The sequence below is a fragment of the Tenrec ecaudatus genome, chromosome 14 (assembly GCF_050624435.1).
Source record: "Tenrec ecaudatus isolate mTenEca1 chromosome 14, mTenEca1.hap1, whole genome shotgun sequence".
Classification (NCBI taxonomy): Eukaryota; Metazoa; Chordata; class Mammalia; order Afrosoricida; family Tenrecidae; genus Tenrec; species Tenrec ecaudatus.
In genome coordinates this window covers 34,656,576-34,677,348 of record NC_134543.1, presented here as the reverse complement: position 1 = coordinate 34,677,348, position 20,773 = coordinate 34,656,576, and the positions used below count along the sequence as shown (strand labels likewise).

The 20,773-nt window shown below is 47.1% G+C and overlaps 1 protein-coding gene across 1 annotated transcript; it reads right to left on the bottom strand.

The window, feature by feature from the left end:
- Positions 1-10,798: 10,798 nt before the first annotated feature.
- Positions 10,799-11,751, bottom strand: LOC142425395 (PDZ domain-containing protein 11). The gene has a single exon (XM_075530620.1). The coding sequence runs from the start codon at positions 11,648-11,650 to the stop codon at positions 11,228-11,230; it is 423 nt and encodes a 140-aa protein (XP_075386735.1). The 5' UTR covers positions 11,651-11,751; the 3' UTR covers positions 10,799-11,227.
- Positions 11,752-20,773: the final 9,022 nt, after the last annotated feature.

Genomic DNA, 20,773 nt, shown 5'->3' with positions numbered 1-20,773 from the left:
TGCTGGGGGCACAGGGTCTCTGTGAGGGGACCCTACTCGATGGCGCCTAATAAGAATGACAGCAATCGTATCCCATTGCATGCACACACCACATTTGGTTTATCTATGCAGCTGGGGATGAGTGTTTCACTTGTTTTCACCTCGGAGCTCTTGTGAAAAGGACTGAAATGAGCACCGGTGTACGGGCATCTGTTTGTGGTCCTGCATTTACTCCTGGGTATATAAGCAGGCTAGAGATGGCTGGGTCATATGGTCATTTTTAAAAAAGAAACAGTCACACTGCTTTCCAGTGACAGCCCAGACTTATAACCTCACCAGCAACAGCTGAAGGTCCGGGTTCCTCCACAACTTCGCTAGCAAGGCTGGATTGTAATAGCGGTCGAGGATGTCAGGGCCTAGGCCGCTCCGGGGCTCGGTAGGGTCTGACATCTACCAAGCAAAGAACGTCAGATGGTAGGAAAGGTGGAGAGAGCTCACCAAGACCTTGACCTTATCCCCTCTACCAGCTGGTCCCAGACACGGACTTGGAAAAGGCCAGGTAGCACTGAGAGCCCTGAGTCTGCTGGGCTTTCCCCGAGTCGGCACAGAGGCACCTAGAGTCGTGAGGTGGGAGGGAGCTCAGGGGAAGTGGGTGGTGGGTGTGAGGAAGAGCAGGCTGACTGCTGGAACCTCTCTCATCCAAGGTTCTCAAAGCTGTCTCCACTCGTTTTGGTTGTCAGCTGGCATCGGATAGACTTCAGCTCTTGGGGAACATATGTAGAACACAGGAAGAGTTGGCTCAATCTGCCCAGCTTCATAATGCATGCTGTGCTTAAGCCCATTGCTCAGCCTTGCGTCATGCCATCTCACCTCCCTTTGCTCACCCCCACGTCCTTTGCTTGCATTGGCCTTTCCCAAGGACATGTCCAGTCTTCCTTCTCAGGAGCATTCTGGTTGTATTTCTTCTCTGGCTTACTTGGTTGTTCTTCTGAGAGTCCATGTCATGTTCTTGCTAACATCCCAATTTGAGGAGATCAGTTATTCAGTGTGTTAGGCAGGGTTCTCTAGAGGAACACAACCAGCACACTTAGGTTCTATATATGTATATATAGGCTTATACAGCCAGAAGGAATATAACAGCTAATTTGTCCACACAGCAGTACAGAGGGTTCAGGTCACTTCACTTAAGTGGAACAGTTAATATACTGTAAGTCCTTCAACTCAGGTGGCCTCCTGGATCCAAGGTCAGGGAAGCAGACAGCAGAGTCCTCCCTCAGGCAAGGCAAGCAGAGTCTTCCCACAGGCAACAAGCAGCAGAGTGGGTCACCAACTGTCAGTAGCTTGGGAGCTTAGGGAAGCAGGCCCAGATGGGTTATTTTTATTTTTTTTTATTTGGAAATTCAAAGGGTCCAAAATAGCCCCAATTCAGTTTTATTGACATATATACTTCATATATCATACAACTTAATCGTTCAATCATAAGAGTTGTGCAAGCATCACCACAATCCATTTCTGAACATTTTCTTCTCATACTGTTTTCAGTTCCCATTTCTCCCACCCCCCCTCCTCTGCCATGCTCCTAGATAATTATCAATCTGTCTCTATAGATCTGCCTATCTTGGTTTTCATATAACGAAAGTCAAACAAAACACAAACAGGAAACAAGCAACAATGAAAAATAAAACCCAATAACAATGACTATACAAAACGGAAACACATACATTCACACACACACACACACACACACACACACACACATATATATATATATATATATATATATATATATATATATATATATAAAACTGAAACAATTTAAAAATGGTCAAATGATCAAGTTGCATCTTATCCTAACTCCATCTGCCATAGTCCACTTTCCAATGCTCTCTGTTTGATAACAAGGCTGTTCACAACCCCAGACTCTGCAAAAAAGTCAAAACCACCTTTATAAAGAACAGTGTTCCAGACTGCAAAAGTGATACATGCTACCGTAATCAAGACACTACAATACTAATGTAGGGATAGCCATACATATCAATAGAATAGAATCAACAGTCAAGGAATCAATCTTATGGTTGACATTTTAAAATGCTAATGCAATTACATAGGGGAGTAATGCTCTTTTATACAAATATTACTGGGAGAATTGACTTTGTACCTCAATCTCACACCACAATAATTAACTAAATGATTATTAAAATGGACCAGAATAATAAAAAATGGACCAAAAAGTTAGTTATTCAATTCTTAGATGAAAACATAAGTATAAATATTTGTGATCTTTCATTAAATGCTTTTTTAAATTTAATAAATCTTTGTATTGGGGCTCATACAACTCTTATCACAATCCATACATGCATCAATTGAGTAAAGCACCCTTATACATTTGTTGCCCTCGTCATTCTCAAAATTTGCCTTCCACTTGGGTTCCTGGAATCGACTCCAGTGGGCCACAGCGGCCTGATCCCATAGTGTATGAGATGACTTACCATGAGTCAGGGTGACTCCACTGCAGCCTAAGGAGGACATGGACCCAGGCCAGGTGGCCAGTGTGACGGGACTGAAACACTGGCCGATGGAGAAGAAATGACATTTCTACATCCCACCGAAACCCAAGAAAAGACCCTAGGGACATACATGACACTTTGGGAAGTGGAAGTCTGGGGAACTTCCTCCATGGTCTCTTTCTGAATCAATTTGTGAGGATGGCTCTTTTGGACCAGTAGCCGAGGAAAAGAAAAGGACATCTCCAGAGCTTTGGGAGCTGCGGCAGAGGCTCTCCTACCAAGGATAATCCTCTCAACACAGAGAAGGACAATCAGGGACTACGAGTGTCCCACCATGACCCGCTGACCCCGAAGCTCGATCATGAAGAAATAACTCCTTGTCTTAAAGATCTAACAAAGAAGGGATAGCTATTGTTCTCTCCCTGTGCAGAACGAAGAAGACTGAAGCAAATCGAAAATGCATGGAAATAACTATCCCAGGGACTGATAGGTCATGCGACCCTCAGTCTCTGAGGCCTGAAGAACTAGGTGGTTCCCGGCTGCTACTGACCACATTATAAGCTACTGGACAGAGTGGAAGAAAATGTGGAACAAAACCCCAAATCACAAAGAAGACCAAGCTTACCAGTTGGGTAGAGACTGGTGGAACCCCTGAGACGATGGCCTTCATCACCCTTCAGGCCTGGAAACGAACTCACCCTTGTGGCCCAATTTCCAGCCAACCAACAGACAAATCTATAAGGTGAACAATGACACCAGGAAGTTTGCATCCTTTAGAACAGTGGTTCTCAACTTCCTCAGGCCGCGACCCTTTCATACAGTTCCTCACGTGGTGGTGACCCCCCAACCATCAAATTATTTTCATTGCTACTTCGTCACTGTCATTTTGCTACTGTTATGAATCGTCATGTAAATATCTGATATGCAGGATGTATTAGGTGACCCCTGTGAAAGGGGCAGTTGACCCTCAAAGGGGTCGCGACCCACAGGTTGAGAAGTGCTGCTTTGGAGTAATCAAACGGTTGAGATCAAGAGGGCAGCATTTCCCTCAGGCTGCAGGAAGGGCTTGGAGTCTAATGGATGCGATGAAAATCGGAAGCACTGGTAGGAAATGGGAAAGTTCTGTTGCTCCGTTGTAGGAATTGCAATCAATGAGATGGAAGAAAAGGCATACACATTGTTGTACGGAGAACGGATTTGCTCAGCAAATGTTCACCCAATTCACAATTTTAAAAGCAAAGCCAAAGAAGTGACGGCACCATGGGAAATCATGCCAAGACCTTCCAAAGTACTAAAACCCAACTATGGATTCTGCCTCGTACTCACCCCCTGCCTCTGGGTCCATTCTGACACACAGCGACCTTCAGGGACAGGGCAGAACTGCCCCTGCACATCTCTGAGACTGTTACTCCTCACTGGAGTCCTGAGCCTCCTTGTTTGCCAGTTGAGTAGCTGGTGGTTTTGAACCATCCACTTTGCAGCCCAACGCGTTGCCCACTACACCATAGGGATTCCTAAACTGTAAATCGTTATGGGAGCAAGCAGACAGCCTCCTTGTTTTTCCAGGATGATTAAAAAAAAAAGTCATGTTTGAAATGAGAAAACACACTCAACTGTTGGGCGCGGTGTGTTGCGTCATCAGCAAAGTGGAATTGGACATTTGTGCAGCACAGCATGCCTTCCAAAGACTCGCTGCCATCAGGTCGATGCTGACTCACTGAGAACGGGAGTTTGAAAGCATCACTTTTTACAGCAGTCGAAAGCCCTGCCTTTCTCCCACAGAGCAGCTGGTGGTTTCAAACCGCTGAACTGGCAGCCCAACACATAACCACTCTGCCACTGAGGCTCTTCAAGACTGCCCCAGAGCCACTTTCTCAGTAAACAGTAGCCAAGGGCAGGCCTTTACACCAGCTGCCCTTCCTGCTCAAGATTCTTAGGTCCTGGTGAACCTTCGGACACATCTTACCTCCAGGTCCAGCTAGGAGCCGGGCAGCTACCAGTGAACAACATTCGGACGATCTCGTCTAGACCAGGGGGTCGGGGAGAGCTGAGTTTTCAGAGTTGTGCAGGCATTTTGCTCTTTTTTGTGTTCAAATTTCTCATGTGTGACTCGGGACTTCAAAAACAGTTCAGGGCGACACCACAATGACACAAACCCAAAGGCACCTCGGCTGTGCCACCGTTACCGCAGAGACCTCCCTCAACAGCTGGCTAAGGAGGGACCATCAGCCGGGCCTCTGTGCCGCCCACTGGTTTCTTACCACGATTGCCTCCTAATTTCCACTGGGATGTGTAACCAGAGGCTTTGATAGGATCTCTCTTTGGGATTCTGGAGCATAACCTAGAAACCATAGTGGACTTGATAAAAAGGACACCTATCAACACCACCCCCCCCCCCCAAACCTCCACTAGGTGCACATGGAATAAAGATCATCACCCGGGTGTTTCAGCTGGACACCCCCCCCCCCCCGATGCTACAGGCTTATGACGTCGAACGCCATGTGCTTATCAATTCTGCTTCTCTCAGTGAACCAAACACGGATAAACCAGAGTAAACCAAGCAACAGATAAACCAGAGTAAACCAACAGCAGCTGAGGCAAACAGGCCTGCATCCCCTCGGATCATCGCAGGTGGCAAATGTAGGAAGCGCAGCCTTGAGGCCACAGTTGATAAGCTTCTAACCAGAGAGGGCAACGCCTCTGCTCTTAGAGCTGGAGAGGCCTGCTCTGCTGCAGATGAAGGAGGGGCGGCTAAGGCGGACAGCAGGACCGACAGTGCATTGTCAACCCTCGTTCAGTGCCTGCTCAGAGCATCCTCCCCTCTCTGGGCAGAGGACACACAGCTCACACTGAGCAGGCCTTCATGAAGAGAGACACTCAAAGCTGGCTGGATGCTCTTCAGAGAGGAGAACACACACACACACACACACACACACACACTATGAAGAGCTGCTAAAACCTGTGATTCAGAAGGGTTGCTTGACCTTTGGTTGTGGTTGCACCAACGGGAATCAATGTACCCCGGGGCAGAGTGGGCTGGGTTGGGATGCTAACAGCAGGTCAGCAGTTTGAACCCCTTTACCACACTAGGAGGAGAAAGCTGATGTGCTGTACTTCTATAAAGAGTTACATCTTGATGTGGAGAATGTGCCAATAAAAAGTAATATGATAAAAGGGGGGGGGGAGACTTACAGTCTCAGAAACCTACAATGACAGTTCTGTTCTTCCCTGTAGGGATGTGATGACTCAGAATTGTGAGTTTAGTTTTTAATAAAATGTTTCAAAACAAAACTGAGGATGAGAAATTTGATATGGAACAACAACTATTTTTTAGGAGGGGCGGTGATTTTCTACTTTATTTTATTGTGCTACAGGGACAGTTTACAAAGCAAATTAAGTTGCTGTGGTTGTAGGCGCTATTGCGCCCGTTATGACTCATAGCGACCGTCTACACAACAGAACGAGACACTGCTCAGTCTGGGGACAGCCACAATTGTTCCAGTGCTCCAGCCCACTGTTACAGCCACTGTGTCAATCGTCTGTTTTGCTGCCTCTCTACTTTAGCAAGCATGATATCCTTCTCCGGGGACTCGCCTCTCCTACAACACGTCTAAAGTATGTGAGACAATGTCTTAGCACCTGTGGTGGTTATATAATTGTCAATTTGAGAGGATTAAGAGTGAAGGGGTGGAGTCTAGCCTGTTAATTAGGTTATAGCCAATGAAGCTTCTGTGTGGGCATAGGTTTCTCCTGAGGATTCTGGGAAGGCCTGTATTCCTCCTTGGAGGTGGGAGACACACACTCTCCCTGGGAGACATTGCAGCTGACAAGACACATGGAACAACACCAGTGCCCTGAGCTGGCAGAGCCACATGGAGACCCCTGCCAGAGCTGAGATGCTTACAACACCACTGGATCCACAAGACTTCCCACCCACTGGCCTGTAATCTTCCTGCCTTTGGCGTCATTGCATGTGTTTTGTGGGTCTCAAGAGGACTTTTTAGATTGGTATTAGACATATGGGCTAATATCGGACTTTAGGACTTGATCTGGACTGGGCTGGGATGTCTTCTAAAAATTCAATGGCTCTTGTATATAAAACTTTCCTATGCACATATGAGTGTCTCTATGAATTTGTTTCTCTGGTCTACCTGGACTAACGCAGACACAAATATGAATCTCTTCCACTTAGTTGACCAAGTAGCTGCCTTCTAAATTTGTTGGCAAAGACAAGCGAAAGCTTCCAGTGCTTCAACAGCTGTTGACACATCTCAATTGCTGTATCAGCACTTCCTGGAACCTTGTGTTTTACTAACGCTTCAGGGAAGGTTGGACGTCTTCCTTCAGCAGCATTGATTCTTGCTCATATGTTAGCTCTTGAAATGGTGGAATGCTGACTTGTTCTTTTTGGTCCAGTGACTCTCTGTATTCACTCCACCTTCTTTTGGTACTACCTGCATCGTTCAATATTTTGCTCCTAGACTCTATCAATGTTGCACAGGGAAGCTGGAGTTCTTTCTTGAGTTCGTTCAGTTTCAGATATGCTGAGAATGTCCTTCCCTTTCGATTCCCTTAGGTTTCTGCACATTTTATCATGATATTTAACTCTGTCTTCTCAGGTTGCCCTTTGGGGTTTTCTGTTTAGCTCATTGACTTCGTCATTTCTTCCATTTTTTGCTTAGCTAGTCTATGTTTAAGAGGAAGTTTCAGAGTCTTTTAAAAATTATTTTATCGGGGGCTCTTACAGCTCTTATCACAATCCACACATCCATCCATTGTGTCAAGCACATTGTTGCCATCATCCTTTTCAAAACATTTTCTTTCTACTTGAGCTCTTGGTATCAGCTTCTCATTCCCCACCCTCCATTCCCCCTCCCTCCCTCATGAACCCTTGATAATTTATAAATTATTTTTTTCATGTCTTAAACTGACCACTGTCTCCCTTCACCCACTTTTCTGTTGTTCATCCCCCTGAAAGGAGGTTATATGCCCATCATTGTGATCGGTTCCCCCTTACTACCTCCCACCCCTCTTCCCTTACCCATCTAGTATAGCTACTCTCATTATTGGTCCAGAGGGGTTTACCTGTCCTGGATTCCCTGTGTTGTGAGATCTTTTCTGTACCAGTGTACATGTTCTGGTCTAGCCAGATTTATAAGGTAGAATTGGGGTCATGATAGTGGCGGGGAAGGGTGAGCGGGGGGTGGGGGGAGGAAGTATTAAAGAACTAGAGGAAAGTTGTGTGTTTCGTTAGTGCTGTACTGCATCCTGACTGGCTCGTCTCTTGTGACCCTTCTGAAAGGGGATGTCCAATCAACTACAGATGGCCTTTGGGTCTCCACAATGCCCTCCTCCTCATTCACATCGATATGATTTTTTGTTGTTGTTTTATTTGCTACCTGATCCCTTCGACGCCTCGTGGTCACACAGGCTGGTGTGCTTCCTCCATGTGGGCTTCTTTGCTTCTCAGCTGGATCGCCGCTTGTTTACCTTCAGTCTTTTTTTCACATCCACTTTGATCTTTTATATTTTTCCTGTTTTAAAAATGATCTTTTTGGGTGAGTGCAGAGTGGAGACTCAAAGTCCAATGCTAGCCAACCGGACATCCCTTGCTGAGGGGTTGTGGGGAGGAGATGAACCAGGCAGGGTGCAGGGTAGCAACGATGAAACATATAACTTTCCTCTAGTTCTTAAATGCTTCCCTTCCCCCCACTATCATGATCCCAATTATACCTTGCAAATCTGGCTAGACCAGAGGACGTACAGTGGTACAGATAGCAACTGGAAACACAGGGAATCCAGGACCAATGATGAGAGTGGTGATGCCTGGAGGATGAAGAGAATGCAGGGTAGAGAGGGGGAACTGATTACTTGAATCTATGTATAGCCTCCTCCCTGGGGGAGGGACAGCAGAGAAGAGGGCAGTGGGAGACGTCAGACAGTGCAATATAAGACAAAATAATAATAATATATGAATGATGAAGGGTTCATGAGGTAGGGGGAGGGGGAAAATGAGCAGCAGATATTAAGGGCTCAAGTAGAAGGCAAATGTTTTGAGAATGATGATGGCAACAAATGTACATATGTTCTTGACACAATGGATGGATATATGGATTATAATAAGAATTGTATGAGTCCCCAATAAAATGATTTAAAAAATGATCTTTTACTTTCTTCATGTATGATATTCTTGATGTCATCCCCCTGCTCATCAGGTCTTCTGTCAGTAATGCTTCATGTATGAAGTCTCTTCTTTGAGTTTGGTTGGGACATACTCAAAGTTGCAATTTGGTTCTGGTGGACTTGCTTTAGTTTTTCTGAACTGTGTTCGAACAATTGACGTCAGCCGGACTTGGATTAGCTGTTGATGCTGAGCTTCCCTATCATCCCTACTCCCGGAAGGAGTGGATTCGATTTCTGGGTATTGTGTCTGGAGAAGTCCCTGTGTATAGTCACCTATTATGTTGTTCAAGACCGGTATTCCTATGAAGAAGTCATTGGTCTTGTAAAATCCTACCACGCAATCTCTAGCTTTACCTCTATCACCAAGACCATATTTCTGAACTATTGTGCCTTCCTCTTTGTTGCTAACATTTGCATCTCAATTGCCAATAATTATGCATGCATCTTAAAAAAATTTTTTTTTATGCATGCATCTTGATGGCATGTTTGCTCAATTTCAGACTGAAGATGTTGGTAGAAGTCTTTAATTTCTGCATCACTAGCTTTGGGGGTTTGTGCCTACATTTGGATAATGGGATTTCCTTGAATGTAGATAAAACACTGTCACAGACAGTATAGTGCTCCAAGATTGATCTCGAAATGTGCTGTATGGTAATGAGTGCTAGGCTGTTCCTCTCGATTGTGTGCTTCCTAGCCCAGCAGACCACAGGACTTTCTGATTCAGGGTGGCCAGGCCCAGTCCATTGCAGCTCGTGCGTACATAGGAGATGGAGCTTTGTGTGTTCCATTCCCTTTTTGACGACTCCAAATGCCCTAGATCCGTGCGCTGTACCTTCTAAGTCCCAATGGGTTGACGTCGTGTGCCGCTGTTTCTCCTTATTTTGAGTCGTGCCCCATCAGCCAGTGAAGGGCCTGAAGGCGTTACGCCCCCGGGGTTCACTCCATCCTTTTCATATGCTGGTCTCTATTTTGAGTCACATTTGGAGGCCTTCTGACCGAGGGCCTCATCTTCCAGCACTATCTCTGACCCGGTTCTACTTTTCTTCGTTAGGTCATCCGTATCTGACAATGTTTGAGGCTGTTCACAAGGCTTCCAGAGGCTAATTCCGCCAAAGAGGACAGCCTATTTATAAACCCCTTGGTGGCAACTGCTTATTGGTCTAGCACTACCACGAGGATCAGTCAATGCATGCATGCACTTAGGAGTGTATCTGGCTCATAGTAAGCAAAGCTAATTACTATGATGAGAATTACGCTTCCTCAGCCTTTCTTGGTTTGAGTAGTCTTCTGGGTTTTCTGCTCCAGTAGACTTATGTAGGCTGTCAAATCACTTTCTTGGACTCTCAATATGAGGCCCTACAAAGCAGCCAGGGCAGTCAATTCAGTATTCCTACTTGTGGTAGGTATATAATCTCATGTCAACTTGAGGATATTAAGAGTGAAGGGGTGGAGTCTGGCCTGTCAGTCAGGTCACAGCCTGATGATGCCTCCTCGTGGGACGGCCTTCTCATGAGGATTCTGGGAACTTCTTTCCTTTCTCCCTGGAGGTGGGCCACATTCTCTCTCTACCTTCAACTTCTTATGGAGAAGCCATGTGGAGCTCTGCTGAGACCTGAGCGAGCCACGCAGTGGAGGCCTGCTGAGACAGCCTGTGATTCTTCCACTGCCGTTGGATCCACAAGAGTTTTCACCCACCAGTCTGTGATCTCCCCGCATTCGATATCATTGTGAGTGGCAACATGAGTTTGAAGAGGAATTTATGGACTAGTATCGGACATATGGGCCAATATCGGACTTATGGACTCGATGTGGACTGGCCTGGGGTGTTTTCTCAGTGTACAATTGCTCTTTGATATAAAGCTCTCTCTTACGCATGTATGAATGTCTCAGGCTTTGTTTTTGTAGTCTACCTCGCCTAACACACCACTCTTCCTCTGGAGATGATTTAGCTCTGTGGACTAGGCTTGTATAAGAGAACAGATTTCTTTTTAAATCGTATTTTATTGTGCTTTTTGAGGAAACTTATGCAGCAAATTAGATTTCCATTTCACAAGGGCCTTACAAAGTGTTCACAGATACTGGTCACGCTTTTTTTTTTTGTTGTTTCCTCAGCATTTATTTTACTTCTTTTTTGGGAGACTATAAGAAAGAGGAAAATCAGGATCCCGCTGGAGTCTGAAGTGTATAGTGCAAGAAATAGTACAAGGATGAGATAATAGATTAAATGGAAGACATCCAGGATTATTTTTTCTACTCATTTCTACACTCTCATTGAACTGCTGGGTTGGGTTTAAGTGCCTAGCACATGGTATTCAATAAATGCCAGGGTTTATTTTTTATCAGGGTTCCACATGCGCTAGGTTATTTTTAAAAACACCAACCTTTCTCTTCCAGAGAATGAAGCTTACCTAGAAAACTAAGTCACTAATTTGGGTAATGCTGTTGGCTTTCCCTAACCTCTGACTCCACTCTGCTAGAAAGGGCTGAGAGTTGAGTTTCCTTGGGGCCTAGTCAGCTTGTCCAGGTAGATTCTACATGGAAGGTTGTGAGTTGCAACTCTAGTGCACAGTCCTCTCTTTTTGGCGATGATAATTGTAGGGAAAGAAGCGTACACGCATGCTTATCTCACGGGCTGTTTTCAGGATCTCAACAGCCTTGCTGTGTTCAATGTCTTGGAAATCCACATCATTCACAGCTAAGACTTGGTCTCCTTCCTGAAGTCCTGCTCGATGTGCATCAGAGTCAGGAATCACCTTGGAGATGAAGATGCCTAGCTGGGATGCCTTTCCTCCTCGGATGTTAAATCCCAGCTGAGCTCCAGGAGGCTTCTTCAATGTGATAATTCGAGGCAAGAACTGGGTCAGCTCATTGTTGTAGTCTGGGTGGTATACCCTCTCATGAGGAGGGATCCACGCTGGCGGATTCTCATAGGCAGGCAGGAAAACCACCGGGTAGTCATCATAAGGTATCCGGCTGTCCATTTCCGGCAACGCCCAGCTCCCCGTGACTTGGCCCACGCCAGCGGCGGCCCTCCCAGTCGCCGCTCCCGCAGGCCCCCGCGAGCGGATGTGCGCGCAGGTCGGAACGCGGCAGCAGGGCCACTGGTCACGCTTTTCAAAACATTTTAATATTCTCGTCAATTCTCTCCTAGGAATCCTAGTGTCATAGCGGGTTTCATGTTGGGCTGCAAACCAAACTGAAAGGTCAGTAGTTCAAACCTACCAGATGCTCTGTGGGGGGAAAGATGAGGCTTTCTACTTTCATAAAGAGTTACAGTCTCAGAAAACTACCGGCGTGGTTCCACTCTGCCCTGTAGGGCCACCATGAGTTGGAATCGACTTGCTGGCAGTGAGTTTGGAATTTTGCTACTTATCTCCTGGATATTTCACTTTCAATAATCTGGGGTTCCCTTTCCCCCAGACACTTACTTCATCTTTGGCCATTTGGTTGCAGATAGATGATCTTTCAAAGGTAGGCAATATTCATTAGTAATATTCTTTATTTTATTAGCCAATTATGGGGTAGTTTCCGATCAATAGTTATGGACGCAGAATGATAGGTTTTGGGAGTCCTCTGGTCTCAATTGGTCCAGTAAGTTTGGACTTTTAAAAAATTGAGTTCTGTCTCAGACTTTCTCAATTTCTATCAGGCTCTATCTGTGGTGGCCCTGATCCAGAACAGTCATTAGTCATAAATGAGCACCATCCAGTTCTGATCTCCAGAGTGATGAGGGTATGGATGCTCTAGACCAGTGGTTCTCAACCTGTGGGTCGCGACCCCTTTGGGCATCGACCAACCCTTTCACAGGGGTCACCCGATTCATAACAGTAGCAAAATGACAGTGATGAAGTAGCAACAAAAGTAATTTTATGCTTGGGGGTCACCACAACATGAGGGACTGTATTCAGGGGCGGCAGCATGAGGAAGGCTGAGAACCACAGCTACAGACTGATCATCTTACAGACGCATCTCTTCTCTGGTCTTAGGTTTCCTTCTTTCTCATTTGCTTTGGATGAGGTTAGACTGATAGGTGATTCTAAGATGGACAGTAGAGGGATTTCTTGAATATATTTTTTAAAAAACATTGGTGGGTTGACGTGGAGTAGAGCTCTGGTGGCGTGGTGGTTACACATTGGGCTGCAAATTACAAGGGCAGTAGTTCAAAACTACCAACCGCTCCACAGGAGAAAGACAGGGCTTTCTACTCCTGTAAAAAAAGGTTACAGTCTCAGAAAGTCACAGGGAAGTTCTTCCCTGTTCTGCAGGATTGCTATGTGTTGAAATCCATTTATTGGCCGTACATTTTTTCCCATGAATTATTTTGAGTAATAGGGATATCGAAGAAAGAATAATGAGATAATTTTATATAGGGACATTTTACAGTAATGTTGAAAAGAGCGTTTGTGGGATCCTGCCCACATCCGGATGTCTCCAGTCCTGTTTCCCACAGGCATCGAGGGTTGATAGTTTGGGGCCATTAGCCATCTATTCATTTGCTTCAGGTAATAGCTCCGGTTTCATGATGTGAGCATCTCTCTCCCGATTAAGAGACGAAGTATTCGATAGGTGTGGGCCACATGGGCTCTGGTTCCTCTATTCCCAGCGACTGTGCATGTGACTCACTTGAAGCAGTGAGACACAGAGAGACTCGCTGGGAATTGTGGGATAGCAGCAGCTGTTCCTTTTCGGCTGAGTGCTAACCTGAGCAGATCTAGTGAGTCATAAATTATCAAATAAAGACCAGGTTTCACTCAGGTTTCCCTAATGCCCTTTTCTGGTCCAGGTTCTCAACCAGGACACCACAATGTATTAGGTTGTCCTGTCTCCATCAGATTCTCTTTGGCTTTGACAGTTTGTCAGGCTTGTTTTTCATTTCCATGGTATTTTTAAGGACTTCCAGTCAGGTATTTTGTAGAATGTCTTTTACCTGGGATTTTCCTGATTCCTCCCCCCTCCCCCCCCGCTCATGATTAGACTGGGCATTGGATGTGAACCTCAAGATGGACTGTTCCAACCTACCAACTGCTCCAGAGAGAGCAATAAGGTCATTTGCTAGCATAAGACTTACAGGCTTGGACGCTTGAAGGAACAGTTCTACTCTGTCCTGTAGGCTCCTTGTGATCAGAATTCATTGACGGTTGAGGGTTTGGTTGGTGAGGAGGTTCACAGAGGTCAAGTGCCATTCTTGCCATATCGGATCAGGAGGATCACTTACCACTATTTTTTTCACCTTAGTTAGTGGGTTCAGGGGTGGTGTCGGGGTTCTCCACCTGGAAAGTTACTCTGTTTGTCCCCTTTCTCATGCTGCCGTCTTTGGAAGGAAGGAAGCCACGATTCCCAGCCCACCCTTGAGTGTTCCTGTTTCTTGAAGGCAGGGTATCTACATAAATTATTTGGAGCTCTTTTTTCTCTTCTCATGCACTTCTCCATTCATTCATCACTGCCTGCCTTCTTACTTTCTAAAATATCAGCGTGGGCTCACTGATATTTATGTCACACCTCGGCTTATAATCGAATCAGCTTCACCTGTTTTGCTACTCAAATTGCTCCAGCTCTGGCCATTGGGAGCACTTACATTGACTTCCTGTGTTCCTTTGATGTTCCCCACCCCACCCCCTGTGTTTCCTGTGTTCCCCCCACCCCCATCATTGTGCTCCCTGGGGTCTTCCAGTCGCTGTGTTAGCAAATCACTCTTAGCCTTAAGCCAGGACCACTGCCACTTGTAAACGAAAGATTCCTAACAAATATTAAACACAGTCTTAGAAGTAGAGTCTTGATATTGCATGATGTATTGAACATTTGAGGTGCCCTGGTGGTATAGTGGTTGTGAGTTGGTTATGGTATAGTGGTTATGAGTTGGGCTGTGATCCACAAGGTGGGAAGTTCAAAACCATCAGCCGTTCTATGGGAGACAGCCAGGGCTTTCTACTCCTGTAAAACAGTGACAGTCTTGGAAAGTCACAGGGGCAGTTTTACCTGGCCCTATAGGGTTGTTTTGAGTCAGAATTGATTTGATGGCAGTGAGGTTTTTTAGTTGTTTTTATTAGATTTTTAAAAACGTTTTATTAGGGGCTCATACAGCTCTTATCACAATCCATACATAAATCTATTGTGTAAAGCACTCTTATACATTCATTGCCCTCATCATTTTCAAAGCATTTGCTCTCCACTTAAGCCCCTGGCATCAGGTCCTCTTTTTTCCCCCTTCCTCCCCGCTTCCCAATTCACATATTACACACTTCCATAGTTCAGTCATGTTTTAAAAGAGTTGTATACTCACCACTACACTCAGTTCTAGAACATTTTCTTTCCTCTCGTATTACTCAGTCCTCATTTCCTTCCAACAGCCCCTCCCAGATCCCCACTATGTCATTGCTCCAGTTACTGTCTCCATAGATTCACCTCTCCTGGATTTTCTAGGACAGTGTTTGTTTGTTTTGCTAGATCCTCCCATGGAGAGTGGTGGCCACTCTCATGGGCACTACACGGTATCAGGAAAATCAGGTCACTGGGCGGGGCTTTGTGTGTTTCCAGTTCCAGTCTGTGATCTTCGACAAGTCACGGAAAACTTGGAGCTGTGAAAGGGGCAGAGTGGCCCAGCGTGTCCTCAGAGCTGAGGGGGGAGTAAGTGGCAGCTCTTCATTCTGCCCTGGTCCAGAGGAGGAGACTAAGCCTCTCCTCTGCTGACCTGCTGCTGAAGAATAAGAAGGAAGCTCCCAAATTAGGGCTATCATTTAGAACACGCATGACCCATTCACTTTCAATTTCAAATAAGCAATGAATAATATTTTAGTGTGTGTCCTGCATATTGCGAGGGGCATGCTGCTGTTTTAAAAAATGGTTCATTGAGGGGGAACCCATCACAAGGTTGGATATATAGCCCACCCCCCAGGGGAACAAATAACAGAAATGTGGGTGAAGGGAGACAATGGACAGTGTAAGACACAAAAGAAAAACAAGAATATACACTTGATCAAGGATTCACGAGGGTGGCAGGGCGGGGGAGGGAGGGGAAAAGAGAGGAGCTGATATCAAGGGCTCGAGTAGAAAGAAAATATTTTGAAAATGTTGATGGCAACATATATACAAGTGTGCTTCATACAATTGAATGATGGATTGTCAGAAGATTTGTAAGAGCACCCACAATAAAATGATAAAAAGTAAATGGATAAAAATAGTTCATTGTTTACTTGAAATTCAAAGTTAATTAGACACCTGTAATTTGTCTTGACAAACACGGGCAACCCTACTTCAAATTCCCTCCCACTTTTAGGTTCCTAGGACATCTACTCCCGGGAGGTGATTCTAGCTCCACCAAGAACAGGAACCTGGACCATGTGATGCTAGGAAGAGCAGGGCCTTGTGGTCAGACTCTCTCAGGTCCAAATTCTTCTCCATCATTTGGGGCTGGTTGTTTGGCTGTTTTGAACTCGGTTCCCACACTTGGCCACACAGTGAGGCTGGTCGTCCCTAGATGGCATTCTAACAGCTTATGGGAGTTGGGGCTAAAATCCAGCGGGTACTTAGTCCATGGGCATCACGGTCCATGTCACTGATGGTACACATCTCTGGATAAATGAGCACAATGTCCTGAGAAGGCAGGTGGGAGAGAAAGTCAGGCAGTGTCCTCCTTCCCCCGCCCCTCTTTTCTGCTCCAGCAGACATGCCAGGTCCAGGAGCAGAGGCTGGGAGTGTGGGTGGGTGTGGGTGAGTGTGGTGCTCTGTGAAGAGTTCTCTGGGTCTTGAGCTTTGTGCTGGAGCTTAGCGGCTCCTCCTTGTCCAACTTTTTGAGGCCATGGGATTCTTCATGTGGGGTGTACTGGAGGGTGAGAGGCAGAGTACGCCGATAAGGAATTTGAAGGGCCTTGTCTTGGGGAACAAAAGAGAAAAATAGCTCCTGGAGCAGATTGACTTTGCCCCTCATAGCTGGGCAGGGGCACAGACAATGATAGCCAAATATATCAGGCACCTAGCACGTGCCCCAAGGCCCAAACCGAATCCACTGCTGCTGAATCAGTTCTGATTCTTAGTGACTGTATGGCCGAAGAGAACTCCCTAGAGTTTCCAAGACTGTACATTGCCCCCCCCAATAAATAATTTTACTGGGGGGCTCTTACAGCTCTTATCACAATCCATCCATCCATCCGTTGTGTCAAGTACCTTTGTACATATGTTGCCATCATCATTTTCAAAACATTTTCTTTGTACTTGAGCCCTTGGTATCAGCTCATTCCCCCCAACTCGCTCCCAAATGAACTCTTGATAATTTATAAGTTATGATTTCTTTTTGAGACTGTACATTTTGATGGGAGCAGATAGCCTCAGTCTTTCTCCTATGGCATCATTGGTGCGTCCAAACTCCCAACCTTGCAGTTAGCAGTCCAAGAAGTACCCCACTGAGCCACCAGGGCTCTCAGACCTTGTGATGGATAGATGTCATGTCAACTTAATGGTGCTGGTGTGGAGGTGGGAGTGGAGTCCAGCATCTCAATCAGGTCCCAGCCTGATGTGTCCATGGGGGTGTGGCCTTTTAAAAGAGAGGGATGCTGAGCCTGTCCCTCACTCTCTTGTGCCCTATTCCCTGCCATGAGCACTGGCTCTGGGGTTGGCAGCCCCTGTGGCTGGTAGACTCTGGGAGCTGTGGCACCCTGCCGTGTTCCTGGGAAGCTTGGGTCCACGTGACTCTGCACCCACTGACCTGTGACCTCCCAGCATCCCACTTGGCCTTCCTGCGTTCAGTTGGGTGATTCTGAGGAGAGCGCTGGGTCGCAGCAGACCCGTGGACTTGAGTTGGACTACTTTTTTGATAGAAAATTCTTTCTTATACATATTTGGGTGTCACCGGGTTTTGTGTCTTAGGTACTTTGATTGTATCAACAGCAGTGTTTTATGTACTTCAGTTCATTCTCACAGCTCCCCATTTTACAGGTGGAGAAAGCAGGACATAGAGGGGAGGGAGCTTGCCCAGGGGACACCCTGGTGGAGTCAGTCCACAGGGTGTGTTCCGCCCCCTTCCCATATGGCCTGAAATTCAACTAGAAGAAAAACTGGCCTTTTCGGCCGATCTTTCATTAGCGCTCACAGCAGCCCCTGGAGGCCCCAGGGTTGTATCTTCATTGTGCCGTGGATGGCGCCGAGGCTTATGGAGCTTGTCCAAGGCCATAATTTACAGGGCCCATGATTCCAATCGGAATTTCCAACTTGCAGGTGCCAGGAGGTGTCAGGCGGGGGAGGAGGGGGTGCAGGATGACCTTTCCCCTCCACAGCAGCCCTAAGAAGAAGTGGAAGTGGCTGCTTTGGGCCTCTGATTTATGGTGGGCCAGAGGAAACCTCTTTGGGTGTTAGGCCCAGTAGTCAACTTCAGAAGTCACCGAAGGATTGTATTATTATTATTTTTAAAACCAGCTTGTAATGTGTAATCTTGAACAAAACAAAACACAAGGGCCAGTCAAGCCAACATGCAGGAAACAATGCAAACGTCCTACAACAGGGAAACCAGTTAAATCAATGACGGTCTAACTCCACGGTAGGGTGCACTGGACAGCCTGTAGAAATACTACATTTTCCTGTGGAGGTGTAAACTGTTTTGTTATCGATATAGTTACCACAATTTAATAAATGATTAAAAACAAAAGTTTAAAAACATATCCCATTTTCAAATGCTGTCAACATAGCACACTGTTCTGGTTAGATAAAATCACGATGTTTCACGGTCCTAATTAAAAATGATAACTTTGCCCAAGATACAACTTCTATCAGACTGCGGGAAGTGGTTCATAAGAAAATATTCTGCGACAACGAGGTCCGCCCTCTCTAAGATAGGAAGTTGAACTCGTTTGAACATTCCTTAGCATGCATTTGCCACGTGTGTTTTACAAACCAGGTGGAGGGCGTCAGGATGGCATCCAGTCCACCGTGAAGTTTCAGAGATGGGTAAACTGAGGCCCAGGCCTGCGGACCAGGCACAGGCTGTCCTGGAAGCCAGGCGGTTACGAGCCTGCCCTGCATCGTGAGGAAGAGGGACAGGTGTGGGGGGACGGGCACACCCCAACACACGCGAGGGGGGCAGCCCCGTGGGGTGGGGGGGAACGAGAGGTTCTCTCCCCAAGGGGCACATCTAGAGCAAAGTGAGGCGGGGAGAGGAGGGGATGATTGAAGGTGGGGTGGGGACCTTCCCGAAATAGAAACCAGATGAACCATTCAAAGGGGGAGCCCCTTCTCCACAGCGCGCTCCTTTGTGGCCAGCGTGGGGGGGGCGTCGGCAGCTGTGTGCCTCGCCCCCAGCCCGTGGCCGCCACCGAGCCTGACACGGATAACTGCATTAGACGCACTCAGCCCTTTTCAATCAAACGCCCCCCCCCCCCCACCGTTGGAGGCACAATAGGGGAACGAACTGGGGCCCGCCACCCCGGGCCAGGCTGGGCTCCGGACGGCCCTGCCCTCCCTCCCCCGGGAGAGCGCTGTGCGCCCTCATTTTTCAGGGCTTGGCTAATTGACACTTGGCTGCTGCACGGTTCAAAAGAAAAGGCCAAGCCCCTCAAGTCCACTTCCACAGGAAATGAGGCCAGGCCCCCCCTCCGGGGGCCGGCCTCTGGGGGCGCAGCTGGGGACCTCAGAGCAGCTGGCCGTTGGCCTCCAGCGGCCTCCCGGGCACAGCAGAAGCCTGTGCATGGTAAGGTGTCCGAGGGGACTGCGGCCAGCCCAGGGGTGTCTGTCCTCGCAGGGGAAGGCCGGACTGTGAAAAATAAGTTCAGGGCTGGCATATCTAGGAGAGTAAATCGTTTTTCTAATTATTATTTGTGATTGCCCGAATGCTGTACTCTTTCCGTGACGCAGATAAAGATAGTCAAGGGCAGTGATCTCAACCTTCCTCATGCCGCACCCTTTAATACAGCTCCTCATGTGGTGGTGATCCCCCAACTATAAAATTATTTTCGTTGCTACTTCATCACTGTCATTTTGCTACTGTGATGAATCGGGTGGCGACCACAGGTTGAGAACCGCTGGTCTAGAGTATTTTCTTCAGAACAAATTAAACTCGTGTGGCCGGGGTGAAAGTGTGCAGAGCACTTTGGTTTGGGGTTCAGGTTGAGACACATCTTGTTTGGATACCCTGGTTGCGATGCCCACCGTGTAAATAGTTCTCTTCCCGCAGGCTTCCAGGGTCCTCAGTTTCCATTTGGTGCCCCTTCCTGCCCTGGAGTTTTCTTTTTGGCAAATGATGCCCCTTTGGTCCTATGGCAGATTGCACTGAGGAGGGACTTTCCTCTCTGGCCGTACTGTTCACTCTTGTTTAGCTGGAAGGTGATAGCCCGGGTCGGCCCAGTTCCAGGTGTGAAGGCGTCACGGGCCACAGAAAGAGCCTGATGGAGCGGTGGTGAAGCATTGGTCTGCTCCCCGCAAGGTGGGAAGTTTCCAACCCACCAGCTGCTCTGCAGGATAAAGATGGGGCTCCTGCTTCCACAAAGATTCCCTCTCAGGAACCGAAGTAGAATTGGAATCGACTTGAGGACAGTGGGTTTATTTATTTATTTTTTAATCTTGCTTTTGTTTGAAGGGTTACCGCCCTGGGGGGGGGGGGGGTCCACCACAGAACATGGTTAAGACATTACAATACAAGAAGGTGGGAGAAGAAAGTGTTTTCATGAACTCCTTCCAAAGAAGGGGCTTTCTCTGAGGACAAACTATTGACCATCTCCGCCTTTCAGAGGGGAACACCAACCCTTGGTAAGTGTGTGGACTTGATAAAGATCACACAGCTGGGAAATGGTAGCGGGGTGGCCTAGTGGTTATGCGTTGGGCTGCTACCTGCAAGGTCAACAGTTCGAGACCACCAGTGACTCCTCAGGGGAAAGATGAAGCTTTCTATCCCCGTGAAGAGTTAGGCTCAGAAACCCATAGGGGCAGTTCTACCCTGCGCTATGGGGCTGCCATGACGGGAAGGTGAACCCAGATCTGACGTTACGTAGGCAACCTCAGCACCACGCTGCTCTTTGTGAAGAGGGTCTGGCTGGTGTGGTGCAGGCCGCTTAGCAGTTTCCCAGGCCTCCAGCCTCGGCCCTGCCAGCTGTGACAAACCCAAAGTGTCTCTAAGCCAGGACAAA